This window comes from Triturus cristatus, chromosome 4_1 (assembly GCF_964204655.1).
Source record: "Triturus cristatus chromosome 4_1, aTriCri1.1, whole genome shotgun sequence".
In the NCBI taxonomy this organism is placed as follows: domain Eukaryota; kingdom Metazoa; phylum Chordata; class Amphibia; order Caudata; family Salamandridae; genus Triturus; species Triturus cristatus.
Window position 1 is genome coordinate 48,392,184 of NC_140585.1, and position 19,064 is coordinate 48,411,247.

The 19,064-nt window shown below is 49.3% G+C and overlaps 1 protein-coding gene across 2 annotated transcripts in view; it reads left to right on the plus strand.

Annotated features, from left to right (window-relative positions):
- Nucleotides 1-354: 354 nt before the first annotated feature.
- LOC146839444 (NXPE family member 3-like) overlaps nt 355-19,064 on the plus strand; it is a 100,732-nt gene continuing 82,022 nt past the window's right edge. Inside the window, exon 1 of one of the 2 annotated variants that reach the window (XM_085651499.1) lies at nt 355-653. In XM_085651499.1, coding sequence (XP_085507625.1) covers nt 573-653 — 81 coding nt within the window. In that variant the 5' untranslated portion in view covers nt 355-572. The remainder of the gene's footprint in view (nt 654-19,064) is intronic. The other variant, XM_085651498.1, reaches the window with a different exon arrangement.

Below are 19,064 nucleotides of genomic sequence, written 5' to 3' on the forward strand. Positions count from 1 at the left end.
TCTGCACAGTGTGCTTAGCGCTGAATGAAACAAGAGGGACACACCCTGCGGGCAGCTCGTTGCGTCCCCAAAACTCACTCACACTGACCAGCGTTCGACTTGCTTCTCCCGAGTGTCGAAATGTGGAACATTCGTCGGCCAGGGCCAGTGCGTGTGGCCAACGTGACACATCGCCCAAATTGGGGAGAGACCCCTAAAAAGCGGGTGGGTGGGCCACCCTTTTCTGGGCGCTGCTGTTGTGGAACTTAGGGGACTGCAACTGATTAATAATGTTAATGTACACTCAGTGCACTGAGCGTAGGAACAAAGGGCACTCCCCCTGCACGGCTTCCTTTTAACGACAGTTTTCAGCCTGACAGGTGCCTTCCCGTTCCCGTGGAGGCGGAGCGCTGTCTGTGAGCGCTCGGACTCTGACCCAGCAGAGCCCAGTCAAGGGACAGCCGAGACTGCTTCATGCACGAGTGTGCACAGCCCCAGCTGGGACTCTGTGGGACAGTGGGGCCACGCCTGTGCCTGGCATAGACCCTGCGAGACAGCGGCCTGTGCGTGTGGGGTGCTAGGGGTGCGCCCCAATGTCGCCTCATGCGCCCTCCATCGTGCGGAAGTGGTATCTGTTTGCTGCTCTGGTGACAGCTGGTTTCTTCTTCGCTGAGGTGAGTCTGACACGGAACCAACAAACCCCCTCCACCCTGTGCCAGTCCGCCCTGTCACTGCCTGCACGCGACACACCGACCCCATGCCCTTGCCAGCTGTACCCCGGATTGCTCATTTATGCGTTTACGCCAGGCTTCTCCAACGAGTACATCGTGGACTATTGGCAGAGCCACTGGCAGTAGAGGGCCAATTTATGCGGCACGGTTGCATAAATTATGGGGCACGAAAATGCAAATTATGCGGCGTGATGCGGCACATTTTTTATAGTATTAATTGATTATTTTGTACTTTTTACACTTGGTAACACTGTCTGGGCATTGGGCGCACCTTATTAGTACTAGTTTAATACCGAAATATAGCAATAAGCAACGGAAACCTGACCAGTCAACCTTTGCAAAAGGCCTTCCCGCTGCGTGGCAACTTGTTTCTCATGGGAACAGTCCAGACTGAACTGCCAAGACAGTTCTTCCCTGGACTGGAAACAAACATCCTGGTACCGGTTTAAACCTAGTAGGTGATTGTTATATGAAGCAGCCTCACTACAGCCTAAGTACCTCTGCTCTAGACAGGCACACAGGTGGCAGCCTCTTGGAAAAGGTATTGAGTGCCTGCTTTTTTTTTTGTGTGCATCTTTTATATAGCGCGTACTCGACCCGAAGGTATTGGAGCGCTTTACATAGTACCGTATTTACATTACACATTCAGGCACGGGGAGATGAAGTGATTTGCCCAGAATCACAGGATGCGGACGCGACCCCGAGGCTCGAACCCTGGTTTCTTGCACCAGAGGCGGCAGCGCAGCCCACGGACCACATCTTGTGTGACTCTGTGTGATCCCAGCCTCGGCGCTGCACCTCTTCAGAATGTTGAGAGCCGCCAGTGGTTTGGGTTCTCCTGTTCGACTCTACAGACCTTCGTTTGGAGGGTTCTCAGCCTGGATCTGAGGTTTACGGCATGCCCTCCTCAGGGAAGTGTTGAACAGGGATCCATCTTTTGTTGCAGACACTTCTGTTCTAAGTTGTGGGGGAAGAGATGCTCCTTGATTGAGTTTAAGTGAATTTGTGATTCATGCAGGATTTTTCTAGATATGACCGAGTCCAAACTCCGAGGGTGTTCTCTTTACATGCACCGTCCAGCTCTGTCCAGAGGATTCCTGCGCAGCCTAGTCCAGTATAAGATAAGACCACTTATGGGTGTGATACTAAGTTCTATATCTGGAGGAGTCAATGGGGTACCCGGCCACAGACAGAGTACTGATATTAGGGAGCCATATTCTACCTCCTGTAGTTACTTTACCTTGGTGCATTCCCATACTTCGGACCCATAAGTAGTTTCTGAGCCTGCTTTTGCTGTGTACACCTGGAGGTTTACACTCATTTTCTGCCTCATAGGAGTCACGCAGCACTGTGCCTCAGGGTGCTGGCAGCTTCAACCTTAGAATTAAACCGAATGGCTGGTAATCAAAAATGTTCACATATTCCACAGGTTGATAATTAACCCTAAATTGCTGCCATGGATAACGGGAGGGTTTAATGACCTCTATTTTTATAACATTAACTATCAGGTCCTTTGCGTGACCACCGGCGATAAACCCGCTGATTGGCTTCTGTATTGATGCTCGTTGGAGAGCAAGACACCATCATCGGCCAACAGGAATCTTGGCGTCCTTGCATTGCAAAGATTTGTGGAATCGAGGTTCATGTGTGCCGGTGCCCAACAGTGCATGCTCGCTATTCACGGAGAAGTGTGGCTCAATGGTTAGAGTGGCAGACCTCGATGCAGAGCACTGGTCCGGGACCAGGGTTCGATTCCCGCCGCGGCAGGGTCTCGGGCTATAAATTCCTCAGACCTGATATTCTCGCCTCGGTGCCTATCCTAATCATGGGTCCCACGCTGCAACTCTGGGCAATAGCTTGCTTAATCTCCACAACGGCCCCAATAGCGCTGGGATGCCTGGCTTCACCATGGGGGTGCCCAGGAGTGGACACTTCACACGGATAGCCAGGAAGGGTTCCTACAGCAGTATGAGTACAGCGCGGAGATACCCCCAGGGGTGATTCGGCGCTATATAAGCACATACACACACACACACACGTTCTGCTGCATTTAATGCTGTTTCGTAGTGCAAAATGCATCCTCGCATCTATTTTGGATGTGAGTGTGCATTTTGCGCTATGAAAAGAGCGCTAAACAGCGGTGTAATATTAGGGAAAATCCGACAACAAGAGCACATTTAGCGAGCAGCTACTCGCACCGGCTATTCATGTTCTGTTTCATTTAGCGCTATCTCTGATGCAACCTTGTGTCCATTTTGAACAGGTGGGAACATTTTTGCACTAAGAAATAGCACTAAATGCAAAATTAATCTTCTTGCGTAATTCCCTGTAATCCCGCTGAATTCTTAGGTAATTCTGTGTGATTATGCTACATGGGATTAAGTGAGTTACACCCATCCCTACCCACAACCCCCAAGTGCGCCTCACCTTCCTTTACCTCCTCTCCCCACGAAGCATCAAGTCTCGTCACCTCACCTCACTTTACCTCTACTGAACCCATAGACCTCAAGTTACCCTTAACTCATTTGATCTCAACCCACCCCTGAACCCTAAAGTCACCCTCAACTTCCTTCACCTCTACCCACCCCAGAACACTAAAGTCACCCTCATCTACTTTTACCTCTACCACCCTTAAGCCCTCAAGTAACCTTTACCTTCCTTTACCTCTACTCACCTCTGAGCCCTCAAGTCATTCTCACCTACTTTTACCTCTACCCACCCCTGAGCCCTCATCACCCTCAACTACGTTATCCCTACCCACTCTGAGTCCTCAAGTCACCCTCAACTACCTTTACCTACATCCGAGCCCTGAAGTCACCCACACCTCCCTTCTCCTATAATCACCCCGAACCCTGAAGCCACGCTCACCTCCCATTATCTCAACCCACTTAATTCATCGACAAACTACCACTACATTTCATCTCTTTCTTGTCATGAGTAGAGCATATACCATTCTTATGAAACAAAGCCCTGTTCTCAAATTCCACGTTTGACCATTTTTAAACTTCACCCCATTACTACCTACTATTCCCACCTTGTATGGCCCCCTAAACTTGGATAATCCATGTCCAGCACCACCTCGTTTTGTTAAATGGTAGCGGCAGTTCAGTCGATAACCTTTCAAGTATTGCCCGGCGGTAATCGCCTCTCATACCATTCGATAATTTACCAATGAAAGAGGCAGGCGCCGGAGACTGGAAGGCAGGAAACAAAGTTTTATTCCGTCGGAGCAGAACACATCAGATCAGACAGCAAGGTATCGTCACGAGGTGCTCTAACTGCATCTCTGAGGCCTGGCCTCTTATACACAGGTTTATGACTTTATTGCAGGTTTATCACACATGGCACATTCTTGAGATTGTCTTCATACAAGAAAGAACTTCCTCGGAATCCCCACTTCGAGCTCGTTCCCACACATATCTTCAGTGGGAGTCCCCACCCCACCCACAGTAGGAGATGGCTATCACACAGCAGGATATTCTGCCAATTCCCGGGGGTGTGTGTGACCGGTCGGGTCTCAGGGGGTGGGGGCCTTGATCTGCTGTAATCCCTTTGATGTGGGGTGTTTTCCTTACAGTAGGGGCAATAAACTGCATCCGCAAGGCTAGGTGATGGCCTGGGATCGGTTCGGACAATGGGGCGCAGAGGAAGGGGGTTATCAAAGAGATGCATGACCATGTATGGGATGTCGGTCAGGCGTGGGATGTGGTTCCATGGCAGGGTCGCGCAGAAGGAGAGGGTTTATGGCCCGTGTATGAGAGAGCGGGGGTGGCCGGCGCGCGGGGGAAGCTTGCAGCGCCAGGGGGACGCGCTGGCGATCGGCAATGAGCAGGGAGAGAGAGTGGGGTGCCTAAAATGGCGGCCGTGCGTGGCGCTGTGCGTGGCGCTGGGGAGAGGCAAGATGGCGCAGATAATGTTCAGTTACAAGCTAAATTTCCACAGTCCTCCCTTTTAACATATCTCGCCAGCTTGCCTGGCCGACATTTACCTTCGTTAACCCTTTAGCTATAATACCGTGAATGTTTTTCATGCATTCCTTAAAAGTGCGGAGTTTTTAGGACAGGCAGGAGCAATCTGACACAATTGTACATAGTTACATACAGTTGATAAAGTAGGCGAGGAGGTAGTGCATACAGAATTACATCAGCTGCGCCGCATGTCAGGCCCAGGGATAGGAGGAGGAGAGCTTGTTTGAGCACAAACATGATACCGTAAAGCAAAAATGTTTCTGGCAAAACAAGGGATATTTCGTACATTACTTAAGGCCCAGACTTCGTGTGGATCAAAAATAGTCAGCATAGTCGTGAGCACGGCTGGTGTTATACGAATGTCATTTACACAAAGTTAGAGTTTCTTAACTTATCAATGTACAGTTGGAAGTGACTGACGCAATATCATGAAAACTCGAGTGGAAGATAGTCAACATAAAAAGGTGGTTGGGAGAGGAATTCAACTTATCATGAGTTACAGTCATGGAAGGGAGTTCTTCTTTCCAGTGTCCTATTATAACGAGCCATCACTGGTAAGCTCTTATTGTTGTTCTTCTTTCGTTGGCACTGTTGAGCACCGGCGGTGGAGCTAAGGTCCAGCTCAAATCCGAGTTTTCACGTAGCAGGGTGTGACCAGTCATGGTTCTCGGATCACAGTCCTGTCCCCTAACTCATTTTATCATAGGTACCCTGAGGCGGGGTACGCGCATTTTGTTCTTCTGTTGTTTAAGTCAAATTCAAAATCCATATAAGAGAGAGAGAGAGAGAGAGAGAAGGGGTGTGGCGTACTTTGGGATGCCGAGGGAAGAGGGGGTGGAGTGGGATCGGATCAAAAAGCAGACCAAGGGGAGCAGAATCTTTCAGCACTGGGCCCATCAATCGGGCCCGACGGGTTGGGACTTCAGGCATGCTGGTCGGCGAGCAGGGGGCCTCGAGATAGCCCTTCGTTCTATCGTTTTTCATGCTGATGATGGTGCCTCGTCTCATGCCCTTTTTGCTTCGTTGCTTCCCCCTTGGTCGATGCTATAGATGTTCCATGGTCCGCAGCCAGGCTGTGCGTCACGTCCGACCCCTCTCTTCCGATGGCCGCAGGTTATCTTTGAATGAGTACAAGAAACAAAATCTTAGAGAGTTGGCAGGGAAGACATTTACACACTTCATCCTCTCTCCCAACCACCGAGTAGTTGGGGAAATGCTTTTATCGGTTGCTGTATGATTGATGTCTATCAACTCTTATGTCGGTGCATGTTACTAGTTTATTAATCATTGCTGTGGTGCAGGTTTCTATGGGTGTTCCTGCAAATTTTCATCGTCTGGCCTGCTAGGTGTCGATTCCTGTGCCCTATAATCGTTGCAGGAAGCCTGACATCTGTCAACTTTTTGATCTATCAAAAATTCGAACCGGCTTCTCCGGTAGAGACTCGTTCATCTTAACACAAGTTCTGTTAATACACACTTTCCTCCGAGGACTGCTAAGTTTATGAAAAGAAAAAAATGCGAGGTGCTACTGTCATGGGTTCACAGGTATCTATTTCGGGGAGGGACATAAGCTAAACATTTTTCTTGCTGGAGACAATAGGTAACCCTTATCAGCTTAGGCGATGTACCTTTAGAGAATAAGGTCATCAGCTGTTTCGTTCGAAATACTCTGAGACGGCTAGTACAGGGCTGGGGTTATTTTGGGAGAGCGGGGTGCTTAGACATTCTAGTTCGGGGTAATTGGGCGGGGGCAATTCTGGGCGGTGGAGATAGTGTTGTTAAAGCTCTAAAAAACGAAAACCACTGACAAATAGTCCCCGTGATGAGGGCCAGATTGGGAGACATTAGTCGTCTTACCTGTCCTTTCTTTCTTAGTCAATTAGGTTCAACATTTGCAGAAAGGAGAGGTAGTAGCGTGGTAAAGTACGGTCGTTTTTGTTTCTGTCAATTTGTTCGAACACCACCGTGTTTGAGGCCAATTATACACATACTGAGGAGGTACAATGTCGTTAATTTATTCAAAAAGAAAGAGGGCAAGAGAGCCTTCAGCGAGGGAGGGAGAGAGTGTAAGAGAGAGAGAGAGAGAGAGAGAGAGAGAAAGAGAGAGAGAGAGAGAGAGAGAGAGAGACGTGCGCATCAAGTAGGCTATTTGGTACACATATGACACAAAACGAGAGAGAGAGAGAGACATGCGTACGATAATAGGCTACTTGGTGCACACACAACATGGAGTAGCACGGGTCAGTTCTATGTAAGAAAACACAAGCGGGGGGGGGGGAAAGACATAAAGTCGGTGATCACGTATACACAAATACCGGGTAAGGCGTAACAGTACATACATCAAGCACAGGAATTAAGACGGAGACACAGAGCTACGTTAAGTACGGGGACCTCTCCTTTCCTGTCCTCTTTCCTATGCATGCTGCGTATTTTCAGTATTTTCCGTAATTCATTTTGGGGGGGTGTCGGACTTTTTACTCCCCTCCCTTTGATCGATAGACAAGCATTTTAGTCATACGATGACGTTCTCTTCCAGCGACCCAAGCCTATGAAATGCATACACATTCATACCGTATAATCAAGGCACATACGCACAGTCATACCATACAGTTTTTCACGCTCCCAGTGGTGGTCTGCACTTCACGCACCATCCCACAACGTTTGTCTATGTTTTTCCCTACATTGAGCACGGTGCGGTCCATGTCCACTCCATTCTTCAGTCGGAACTCCGATGTGACCTATAGAGAAGAAAAGAAGGGGGGGGGGGGCGTGCAGCATTCAAAGCACATCAGCGCGCATAGACACGAAAAAGTTCTACTTACCACGTACCAGGCTAGCGGCAGGAGCGGGTAATACCACGGACCTACTATATCCTTCCCTTCGACTATACAAGATGCTCCATTTTATTCGTCTCCTAAATTCGGGTTCCCTTGTCGTGCATTTGTTTTTCAATCGGTCGCGTATTATGGGGCAGGGTACCGTACCTTGCAGTCGGCAGATACCTTAGGCTATAGTCAACCATTTTCCAACAATTCTGAAAAAGACAGGCGTGATTGGTACAAATTTCATCAATCCAAAATTCAGGCAAATAGGGTCTGCATTATCTGCTTTCTATTGATTGGGAGTAACAATCATTTATTCAAAAAAAACCTTTACCAACCTAGATGACTTGTCATGACACTGATTCCGTAATTCCTTTAAGAAGCCCTTTATTTAAAACAATGTCAGTATACAAATACGGGCCTACAACCGTTACAGGCCGGCCACGGTGTGAAAGGCGTCGAGTATCATGAGCAACACTATCTTAGCATAAGAGAATAAAAACGCTAAATAAAAATGGGTAGGTCAGCAATCAGTAAGGTTGTACGTATGCTCGGTCAGTACCCTTCCCGTCCCTCTGCTCATCATGTGTGGAAACATCACATACATATCCTTTTAACACAAATGCCACGTGACTGGAACGCCACAAGGAGTTGTAGGTCTCTCCTACATCGGCGCCATTTTGGGGCGAGGTCGGGCCAGTGTACAGTCTAAGTCTTTCCATGAATTAGCTGTTGGACCAGAATTCCTTTCGGCAGTTCGAGAACTTTCGTGGGCATCGATGGAAAAGAACAGACAGCATGAATCGTGATTCGGGGATGGGGAGGTACAGTTTTGGTTCCTACCGGGTCATGTTGAGATTCCACCGGAACCGATCCGAGCGGATAGGCCGCGGTGTCTTCTGATAATTCAAACAGAAGCTTGCGTCAGTATGGCGTCACCACGGTCTCACGGTGACGCCGTGATCCGTTCTTAGGGCGGGACAGTAGGCGGGTCTTTCTGCCGACGTCCTGCCTCAATCTTTTTCACTGCACCAAGCGGAGGCAAGGTGGCTGCCGCCCGGGGCAAAGAACAATGGCGGCGGTTTGTCCTTACCGGAAGTCCGCGGGAGTCGAGGGCCAATGACCCCCGCAGAATCTGCAAAGCTGAGGGGACGTTTTTCTTCAAGGGTGGGGCCCACGCCCGAGCAGACAAGCTTCCGAGTCCAGAGCCGCCTTTCCAGCGGGCCGGGCCTGAATCTGAAAGATCAACCGCCATCCCGGGGGTCCAGCAGCAGCGACAGCAGCAGTTCAGATGGTATCGCCACCGGGGTGGGTCCCCGATCATTCGGCTGCGGGGGCCCACACCTCGCGTCGGGCGCTAGTGGCAGTCTTGGTGAACCCGTGCTTGGGTGGTCATCCGGCAGGCGAGTGCAGAGGCAGGGGTGCCCTCTCTGTTGGCGAGCCTCCACCTGGGGAGGCGGGGGAGGCCCGTCCGCGTCGCTTCCCCCCGCAAGGGCACCCTCCGTTATTGAAGGAAGAAGAGAATGGGAAGATCCGCACAGCGTGGCAGACTCCATCTTGGCGCTGCCAGAGCTTCGGCGCTTCGTGTAGCCTCCGGCCTATTCGCACAGTTGTCCGCCACTGATGTCGATGGATTTTGCATGGCTTTTATAGCCCAAAGCCGACTAAAAGGACCGCCCAAAGTAGGTCAATGTTGCAACTTCGAGGAAGGAGAGGCGAGGACGGTGTCACGTGGACGTAAATGCTTTGGGATGCAGGTCGCAGCAGACTGTCATGTAAATAGTTGTTTAAAACGTGTTTCAACCTGTTTACCCTGTTGGTGTGTTTGTTATACCTATAAGTTATTAAAATGTTATAACTATACTACTTTGTTGGAGTGTTTGTACATATTTGCAATCTGGTAACGAGCACAAGGATGTTACTGCGTAATCGGAAAAATAACATAGCCCAATTGTGCGCGATCTAGCCCAGTTCGGTGACGTCGATGGTGGGTATCAGCAGGCTTCCGTTTGTGCAGGATTTTGTCGTGCTTATTGGGCGGGGTGGGCAGTAGGGCAGACATGTTTAGGCAGCGAGAGCGATGGAGCCGGGCTACCTCGTGGCCGTCTCGACCGTGAGCTTGGCTCCTTCCCTTAGTTCCATATATCCCACAAAGGGCTATTTCCTAGCGTTTCTTTAGTTTTGTAGGGTCAAAAAGAATCCTACCAGTGGCCACTGACTCTCGGGGTCCCCCTTTGTATATTTTAAGCCATAGCTTGCTACAAACTACGGCGATTAGTTCGTATTTAGTGAACATGTCCTTATTAGGGGTGCCCTCCAGAGGAGCCGGATGGTTCACCTCTAATAAGCGGTCCGGGCAGAACCAACTACCAATCAGTGGGGAGAAGATAGGCATGACGGGTTTCAACGGGGACAAAAGTCAGCACTACCTATCCTTTCACTGCTTGCAAAGACTAGATAGAATATCTCTATTCCTTGTTATTTGTAAGCAGAGAATACCTCCAAAGAACCAATATCGAACAACTAGTGTTCGGACAATCAATCAATCAATGGGGAGATAAAGATAGGCACAACGGGTTACAATGGGGACAAAAGTCTGCGTTACCTACCCTTCACTATTTGCAAAGACTAGACAGAATATTTCTATTCTACGTTATTTGCAAACAGAGAATATCTCAAAGAGCACTATTCTTCAAAACAATCAATGTTCGGACAATCAATCAGTGGGTAGATAAAGATAGGCACGACGGGTTACAACGGGGACAAAAGTCTGCGTTACCTACCCTTCACTATCTGCAAAGGGAGAGAGAGAGAGTATTTCTACTCCTCCCCGTTTGTAGGCAGCGAATATCTCAAAGAGAACAATCAATAAGCAATACTAGTATTTCAATCAATCAATCAATCATTTCGCAATTTGTCGTGTTTCACGACCTTACCCGGACCGCGTGGACAGTTTCTCGTCTTCCGCCTCCAGCGCCCGATCGTCCTCTACTCTCCGTATTTGCCGCGGCACTCCTGATGGTTCCCAGTCAGGACCGTAGATCACTCGAGAGAGGTCTGCTCGGAACCAGTGAAGTTCGGATGATCGGCTGCCAGACGAGGGTCTATCGGGCAGGAGCTCTCCCGATCGTTGCAGTCGTTCACTCTGTCGTCGGGACCTCTCCCACTGGATCCACGTGTCGCTGATGGGCCCCACGCTTGGGACGCCAATTGTTAAATGGTAGCGGCAGTTCAGTCGATAACCTTTCAAGTATTGCCCAGCGGTAATCGCCTATCATACCATTCGATAATTTACCAATGAAAGAGGCAGGCGCCGGAGACTGGAAGGCAGGAAACAAAGTTTTATTCCGTCGGAGCAGAACACATCAGATCAGACAGCAAGGTATCGTCACGAGGTGCTCTAACTGCATCTCTGAGGCCTGGCCTCTTATACACAGGTTTATGACTTTATTGCAGGTTTATCACACATGGCACATTCTTGAGATTGTCTTGATACAAGAAAGAACTTCCTCGGAATCCCCACTTCGAGCTCGTTCCCACACATATCTTCAGTGGGAGTCCCCACCCCACCCACAGTAGGAGATGGCTATCACACAGCAGGATATTCCGCCAATTCCCGGGGGTGTGTGTGACCGGTCGGGTCTCAGGGGGTTAGGGCCTTGATCTGCTGTAATCCCTTTGATGTGGGGTGTTTTCCTTACAGTAGGGGCAATAAACTGCATCCGCAAGGCTAGGTGATGGCCTGGGATCGGTTCGGACAATGGGGCGCAGAGGAAGGGGGTTATCAAAGAGATGCATGACCATGTATGGGATGTCGGTCAGGCGTGGGATGTGGTTCCATGGCAGGGTCGCGCAGAAGGAGAGGGTTTATGGCCCGTGTATGAGAGAGCGGGGGTGGCCGGCGCGCGGGGGAAGCTTGCAGCGCCAGGGGGACGCGCTGGCGATCGGCAATGAGCAGGGAGAGAGAGTGGGGTGCCTAAAATGGCGGCCGTGCGTGGCGCTGTGCGTGGCGCTGGGGAGAGGCAAGATGGCGCAGATAATGTTCAGTTACAAGCTAAATTTCCACAGTCCTCCCTTTTAACATATCTCGCCAGCTTGCCTGGCCGACATTCACCTTCGTTAACCCTTTAGCTATAATACCGTGAATGTTTTTCATGCATTCCTTAAAAGTGCGGAGTTTTTAGGACAGGCAGGAGCAATCTGACACAATTGTACATAGTTACATACAGTTGATAAAGTAGGCGAGGAGGTAGTGCATACAAAATTACATCAGCTGTGCCGCATGTCAGGCCCAGGGATAGGAGGAGGAGAGCTTGTTTGAGCACAAACATGATACCGTAAAGCAAAAATGTTTCTGACAAAACAAGGGATATTTCGTACATTACTTAAGGCCCAGACTTCGTGTGGATCAAAAATAGTCAGCATAGTCGTGAGCACGGCTGGTGTTATACGAATGTCATTTACACAAAGTTAGAGTTTCTTAACTTATCAATGTACAGTTGGAAGTGACTGACGCAATATCATGAAAACTCGAGTGGAAGATAGTCAACATAAAAAGGTGGTTGGGAGAGGAATTCAACTTATCATGAGTTACAGTCATGGAAGGGAGTTCTTCTTTCCAGTGTCCTATTATAACGAGCCATCACTGGTAAGCTCTTATTGTTGTTCTTCTTTCGTTGGCACTGTTGAGCACCGGCGGTGGAGCTAAGGTCCAGCTCAAATCCGAGTTTTCACGTAGCAGGGTGTGACCAGTCGTGGTTCTCGGATCACAGTCCTGTCCCCTAACTCATTTTATCGTAGGTACCCTGAGGCGGGGTACGCGCATTTTGTTCTTCTGTTGTTTAAGTCAAATTCAAAATCCATATAAGAGAGAGAGAGAGAGAGAGAGAAGGGGTGTGGCGTACTTTGGGATGCCGAGGGAAGAGGGGGTGGAGTGGGATCGGATCAAAAAGCAGACCAAGGGGAGCAGAATCTTTCAGCACTGGGCCCATCAATCGGGCCCGACGGGTTGGGACTTCAGGCATGCTGGTCGGCGAGCAGGGGGCCTCGAGATAGCCCTTCGTTCTATCGTTTTTCATGCTGATGATGGTGCCTCGTCTCACGCCCTTTTTGCTTCGTTGCTTCCCCCTTGGTCGATGCTATAGATGTTCCATGGTCCGCAGCCAGGCTGTGCGTCACGTCCGACCCCTCTCTTCCGATGGCCGCAGGTTATCTTTGAATGAGTACAAGAAACAAAATCTTAGAGAGTTGGCAGGGAAGACATTTACACACTTCATCCTCTCTCCCAACCACCGAGTAGTTGGGGAAATGCTTTTATCGGTTGCTGTATGATTGATGTCTATCAACTCTTATGTCGGTGCATGTTACTAGTTTATTAATCATTGCTGTGGTGCAGGTTTCTATGGGTGTTCCTGCAAATTTTCATCGTCTGGCCTGCTAGGTGTCGATTCCTGTGCCCTATAATCGTTGCAGGAAGCCTGACATCTGTCAACTTTCTGATCTATCAAAAATTCAAACCGGCTTCTCCGGTAGAGACTCGTTCATCTTAACACAAGTTCTGTTAATACACACTTTCCTCCGAGGACTGCTAAGTTTATGAAAAGAAAAAAATGCGAGGTGCTACTGTCATGGGTTCACAGGTATCTATTTCGGGGAGGGACATAAGCTAAACATTTTCCTTGCTGGAGACAATAGGTAACCCTTATCAGCTTAGGCGATGTACCTTTAGAGAATAAGGTCATCAGCTGTTTCGTTCGAAATACTCTGAGACGGCTAGTACAGGGCTGGGGTTATTTTGGGAGAGCGGGGTGCTTAGACATTCTAGTTCGGGGTAATAGGGCGGGGGCAATTCTGGGCGGTGGAGATAGTGTTGTTAAAGCTCTAAAAAACGAAAACCACTGACAAATAGTCCCCGTGATGAGGGCCAGATTGGGAGACATTAGTCGTCTTACCTGTCCTTTCTTTCTTAGTCAATTAGGTTCAACATTTGCAGAAAGGAGAGGTAGTAGCGTGGTAAAGTACGGTCGTTTTTGTTTCTGTCAATTTGTTCGAACACCACCGTGTTTGAGGCCAATTATACACATACTGAGGAGGTACAATGTCGTTAATTTATTCAAAAAGAAAGAGGGCAAGAGAGCCTTCAGCGAGGGAGGGAGAGAGTGTAAGAGAGAGAGATAGAGAGAGAGAGAGAAAGAGAGAGAGAGAGAGAGAGAGAGAGAGACGTGCGCATCAAGTAGGCTATTTGGTACACATATGACACAAAACGAGAGAGAGAGAGAGAGAGAGAGACATGCGTACGATAATAGGCTACTTGGTGCACACACAACATGGAGTAGCACGGGTCAGTTCTATGTAAGAAAACACAAGCGGGGGGGGGAAAGACATAAAGTCGGTGATCACGTATACACAAATACCGGGTAAGGCGTAGCAGTACATACATCAAGCACAGGAATTAAGACGGAGACACAGAGCTACGTTAAGTACGGGGACCTCTCCTTTCCTGTCCTCTTTCCTATGCATGCTGCGTATTTTCAGTATTTTCCGTAATTCATTTTGGGGGGGTGTCGGACTTTTTACTCCCCTCCCTTTGATCGATAGACAAGCATTTTAGTCATACGATGACGTTCTCTTCCAGCGACCCAAGCCTATGAAATGCATACACTTTCATACCGTATAATCAAGGCACATACGCACAGTCATACCATACAGTTTTTCACGCTCCCAGTGGTGGTCTGCACTTCACGCACCATCCCACAACGTTTGTCTATGTTTTTCCCTACATTGAGCACGGTGCGGTCCATGTCCACTCCATTCTTCAGTCGGAACTCCGATGTGACCTATAGAGAAGAAAAGAAGGGGGGGGGGGCGTGCAGCATTCAAAGCACATCAGCGCGCATAGACACGAAAAAGTTCTACTTACCACGTACCAGGCTAGCGGCAGGAGCGGGTAATACCACGGACCTACTATATCCTTCCCTTCGACTATACAAGATGCTCCATTTTATTCGTCTCCTAAATACGGGTTCCCTTGTCGTGCATTTGTTTTTCAATCGGTCGCGTATTATGGGGCAGGGTACCGTACCTTGCAGTCGGCAGATACCTTAGGCTATAGTCAACCATTTTCCAACAATTCTGAAAAAGACAGGCGTGATTGGTACAAATTTCATCAATCCAAACTTCAGGCAAATAGGGTCTGCATTATCTGCTTTCTATTGATTGGGAGTAACAATCATTTATTCAAAAAAAACCTTTACCAACCTAGATGACTTGTCATGACACTGATTCCGTAATTCCTTTAAGAAGCCCTTTATTTAAAACAATGTCAGTATACAAATACGAGCCTACAACCGTTACAGGCCGGCCACGGTGTGAAAGGCGTCGAGTATCATGAGCAACACTATCTTAGCATAAGAGAATAAAAACGCTAAATAAAAATGGGTAGGTCAGCAATCAGTAAGGTTGTACGTATGCTCGGTCAGTACCCTTCCCGTCCCTCTGCTCATCATGTGTGGAAACATCACATACATATCCTTTTAACACAAATGCCACGTGACTGGAACGCCACAAGGAGTTGTAGGTCTCTCCTACATCGGCGCCATTTTGGGGCGAGGTCGGGCCAGTGTACAGTCTAAGTCTTTCCATGAATTAGCTGTTGGACCAGAATTCCTTTCGGCAGTTCGAGAACTTTCGTGGGCATCGATGGAAAAGAACAGACAGCATGAATCGTGATTCGGGGATGGGGAGGTACAGTTTTGGTTCCTACCGGGTCATGTTGAGATTCCACCGGAACCGATCCGAGCGGATAGGCCGCGGTGTCTTCTGATAATTCAAACAGAAGCTTGCGTCAGTATGGCGTCACCACGGTCTCACGGTGACGCCGTGATCCGTTCTTAGGGCGGGACAGTAGGCGGGTCTTTCTGCCGACGTCCTGCCTCAATCTTTTTCACTGCACCAAGCGGAGGCAAGGTGGCTGCCGCCCGGGGCAAAGAACATTGGCGGCGGTTTGTCCTTACCGGAAGTTCGCGGGAGTCGAGGGCCAATGACCCCCGCAGAATCTGCAAAGCTGAGGGGACGTTTTTCTTCAAGGGTGGGGCCCACGCCCGAGCAGACAAGCTTCCGAGTCCAGAGCCGCCTTTCCAGCGGGCCGGGCCTGAATCTGAAAGATCAACCGCCATCCCGGGGGTCCAGCAGCAGCGACAGCAGCAGTTCAGATGGTATCGCCACCGGGGTGGGTCCCCGATCATTCGGCTGCGGGGGCCCACACCTCGCGTCGGGCGCTAGTGGCAGTCTTGGTGAACCCGTGCTTGGGTGGTCATCCGGCAGGCGAGTGCAGAGGCAGGGGTGCCCTCTCTGTTGGCGAGCCTCCACCTGGGGAGGCCCGTCCGCGTCGCTTCCCCCCGCCAGGGCACCCTCCGTTATTGAAGGAAGAAGAGAATGGGAAGATCCGCACAGCGTGGCAGACTCCATCTTGGCGCTGCCAGAGCTTCGGCGCTTCGTGTAGCCTCCGGCCTATTCGCACAGTTGTCCGCCACTGATGTCGATGGATTTTGCATGGCTTTTATAGCCCAAAGCCGACTAAAAGGACCGCCCAAAGTAGGTCAATGTTGCAACTTCGAGGAAGGAGAGGCGAGGACGGTGTCACGTGGACGTAAATGCTTTGGGATGCAGGTCGCAGCAGACTGTCATGTAAATAGTTGTTTAAAACGTGTTTCAACCTGTTTACCCTGTTGGTGTGTTTGTTATACCTATAAGTTATTAAAATGTTATAACTATACTACTTTGTTGGAGTGTTTGTACATATTTGCAATCTGGTAACGAGCACAAGGATGTTACTGCGTAATCGGAAAAATAACATAGCCCAATTGTGCGCGATCTAGCCCAGTTCGGTGACGTCGATGGTGGGTATCAGCAGGCTTCCGTTTGTGCAGGATTTTGTCGTGCTTATTGGGCGGGGTGGGCAGTAGGGCAGACATGTTTAGGCAGCGAGAGCGATGGAGCCGGGCTACCTCGTGGCCGTCTCGACCGTGAGCTTGGCTCCTTCCCTTAGTTCCATATATCCCACAAAGGGCTATTTCCTAGCGTTTCTTTAGTTTTGTAGGGTCAAAAAGAATCCTACCAGTGGCCACTGACTCTCGGGGTCCCCCTTTGTATATTTTAAGCCATAGCTTGCTACAAACTACGGCGATTAGTTCGTATTTAGTGAACATGTCCTTATTAGGGGTGCCCTCCAGAGGAGCCGGATGGTTCACCTCTAATAAGCGGTCCGGGCAGAACCAACTACCAATCAGTGGGGAGAAGATAGGCATGACGGGTTTCAACGGGGACAAAAGTCAGCACTACCTATCCTTTCACTGCTTGCAAAGACTAGATAGAATATCTCTATTCCTCGTTATTTGTAAGCAGAGAATACCTCCAAAGAACCAATATCGAACAACTAGTGTTCGGACAATCAATCAATCAATGGGGAGATAAAGATAGGCACAACGGGTTACAATGGGGACAAAAGTCTGCGTTACCTACCCTTCACTATTTGCAAAGACTAGACAGAATATTTCTATTCTACGTTATTTGCAAACAGAGAATATCTCAAAGAGCACTATTCTTCAAAACAATCAATGTTCGGACAATCAATCAGTGGGTAGATAAAGATAGGCACGACGGGTTACAACGGGGACAAAAGTCTGCGTTACCTACCCTTCACTATCTGCAAAGGGAGAGAGAGAGAGTATTTCTACTCCTCCCTGTTTGTAGGCAGCGAATATCTCAAAGAGAACAATCAATAAGCAATACTAGTATTTCAATCAATCAATCAATCATTTCGCAATTTGTCGTGTTTCACGACCTTACCCGGACCGCGTGGACAGTTTCTCGTCTTCCGCCTCCAGCGCCCGATCGTCCTCTACTCTCCGTATTTGCCGCGGCACTCCTGATGGTTCCCAGTCAGGACCGTAGATCACTCGAGAGAGGTCTGCTCGGAACCAGTGAAGTTCGGATGATCGGCTGCCAGACGAGGGTCTATCGGGCAGGAGCTCTCCCGATCGTTGCAGTCGTTCACTCTGTCGTCGGGACCTCTCCCACTGGATCCACGTGTCGCTGATGGGCCCCACGCTTGGGACGCCAATTGTTAAATGGTAGCGGCAGTTCAGTCGATAACCTTTCAAGTATTGCCCAGCGGTAATCGCCTATCATACCATTCGATAATTTACCAATGAAAGAGGCAGGCGCCGGAGACTGGAAGGCAGGAAACAAAGTTTTATTCCGTCGGAGCAGAACACATCAGATCAGACAGCAAGGTATCGTCACGAGGTGCTCTAACTGCATCTCTGAGGCCTGGCCTCTTATACACAGGTTTATGACTTTATTGCAGGTTTATCACACATGGCACATTCTTGAGATTGTCTTGATACAAGAAAGAACTTCCTCGGAATCCCCACTTCGAGCTCGTTCCCACACATATCTTCAGTGGGAGTCCCCACCCCACCCACAGTAGGAGATGGCTATCACACAGCAGGATATTCCGCCAATTCCCGGGGGTGTGTGTGACCGGTCGGGTCTCAGGGGGTTAGGGCCTTGATCTGCTGTAATCCCTTTGATGTGGGGTGTTTTCCTTACAGTAGGGGCAATAAACTGCATCCGCAAGGCTAGGTGATGGCCTGGGATCGGTTCGGACAATGGGGCGCAGAGGAAGGGGGTTATCAAAGAGATGCATGACCATGTATGGGATGTCGGTCAGGCGTGGGATGTGGTTCCATGGCAGGGTCGCGCAGAAGGAGAGGGTTTATGGCCCGTGTATGAGAGAGCGGGGGTGGCCGGCGCGCGGGGGAAGCTTGCAGCGCCAGGGGGACGCGCTGGCGATCGGCAATGAGCAGGGAGAGAGAGTGGGGTGCCTAAAATGGCGGCCGTGCGTGGCGCTGTGCGTGGCGCTGGGGAGAGGCAAGATGGCGCAGATAATGTTCAGTTACAAGCTAAATTTCCACAGTTTCACCTTTACCCAATCCCTGACATTGATGAGTCTCTACACAGGAACCTGTGTTGCCATCTAATTCCTCACATGTGCATTTAAATCACGCATCCAAGAAGGGAACAATTTTGTCGCTATTCTTCTTCCTCTTATCATCTCAAAAGGCAACTTCCTGTGCTGGCATTTATAGCAGTTTGGTGGGCCCCCAACATGTCCTTAATGGCATCCTGAACCACCAAGCCAGCATTGCAAGCTAACTCAAAAGTTCCTTTCACCAATATATTAACCCTCTCCACCTGGCCAGTTCCTCAAGGATTTGGATTTGTCCGAAATCGTCACAATTTGATCAGCTAGTGCACCACGAAGCTACAAGTTTTTTTTCCGTTCAATATGCTCAAGTTCAATTGCCATATTTATTTTGGTTGCTTCTAATAAGACAGCTCTAGGTCTATGTCAACTAAGTTTTAAGGAGCGTGGTGTTCTGTTTCACTGTCTTTTGGGTGCACATTCAAGCTATTGATCACATGTCTAGCTGAGCATGATTTTTGGATTTTTCAAAGGGTAGTTTCTGTTTTAAAGTGTCTTCTAGGTTGTATCTATGTAT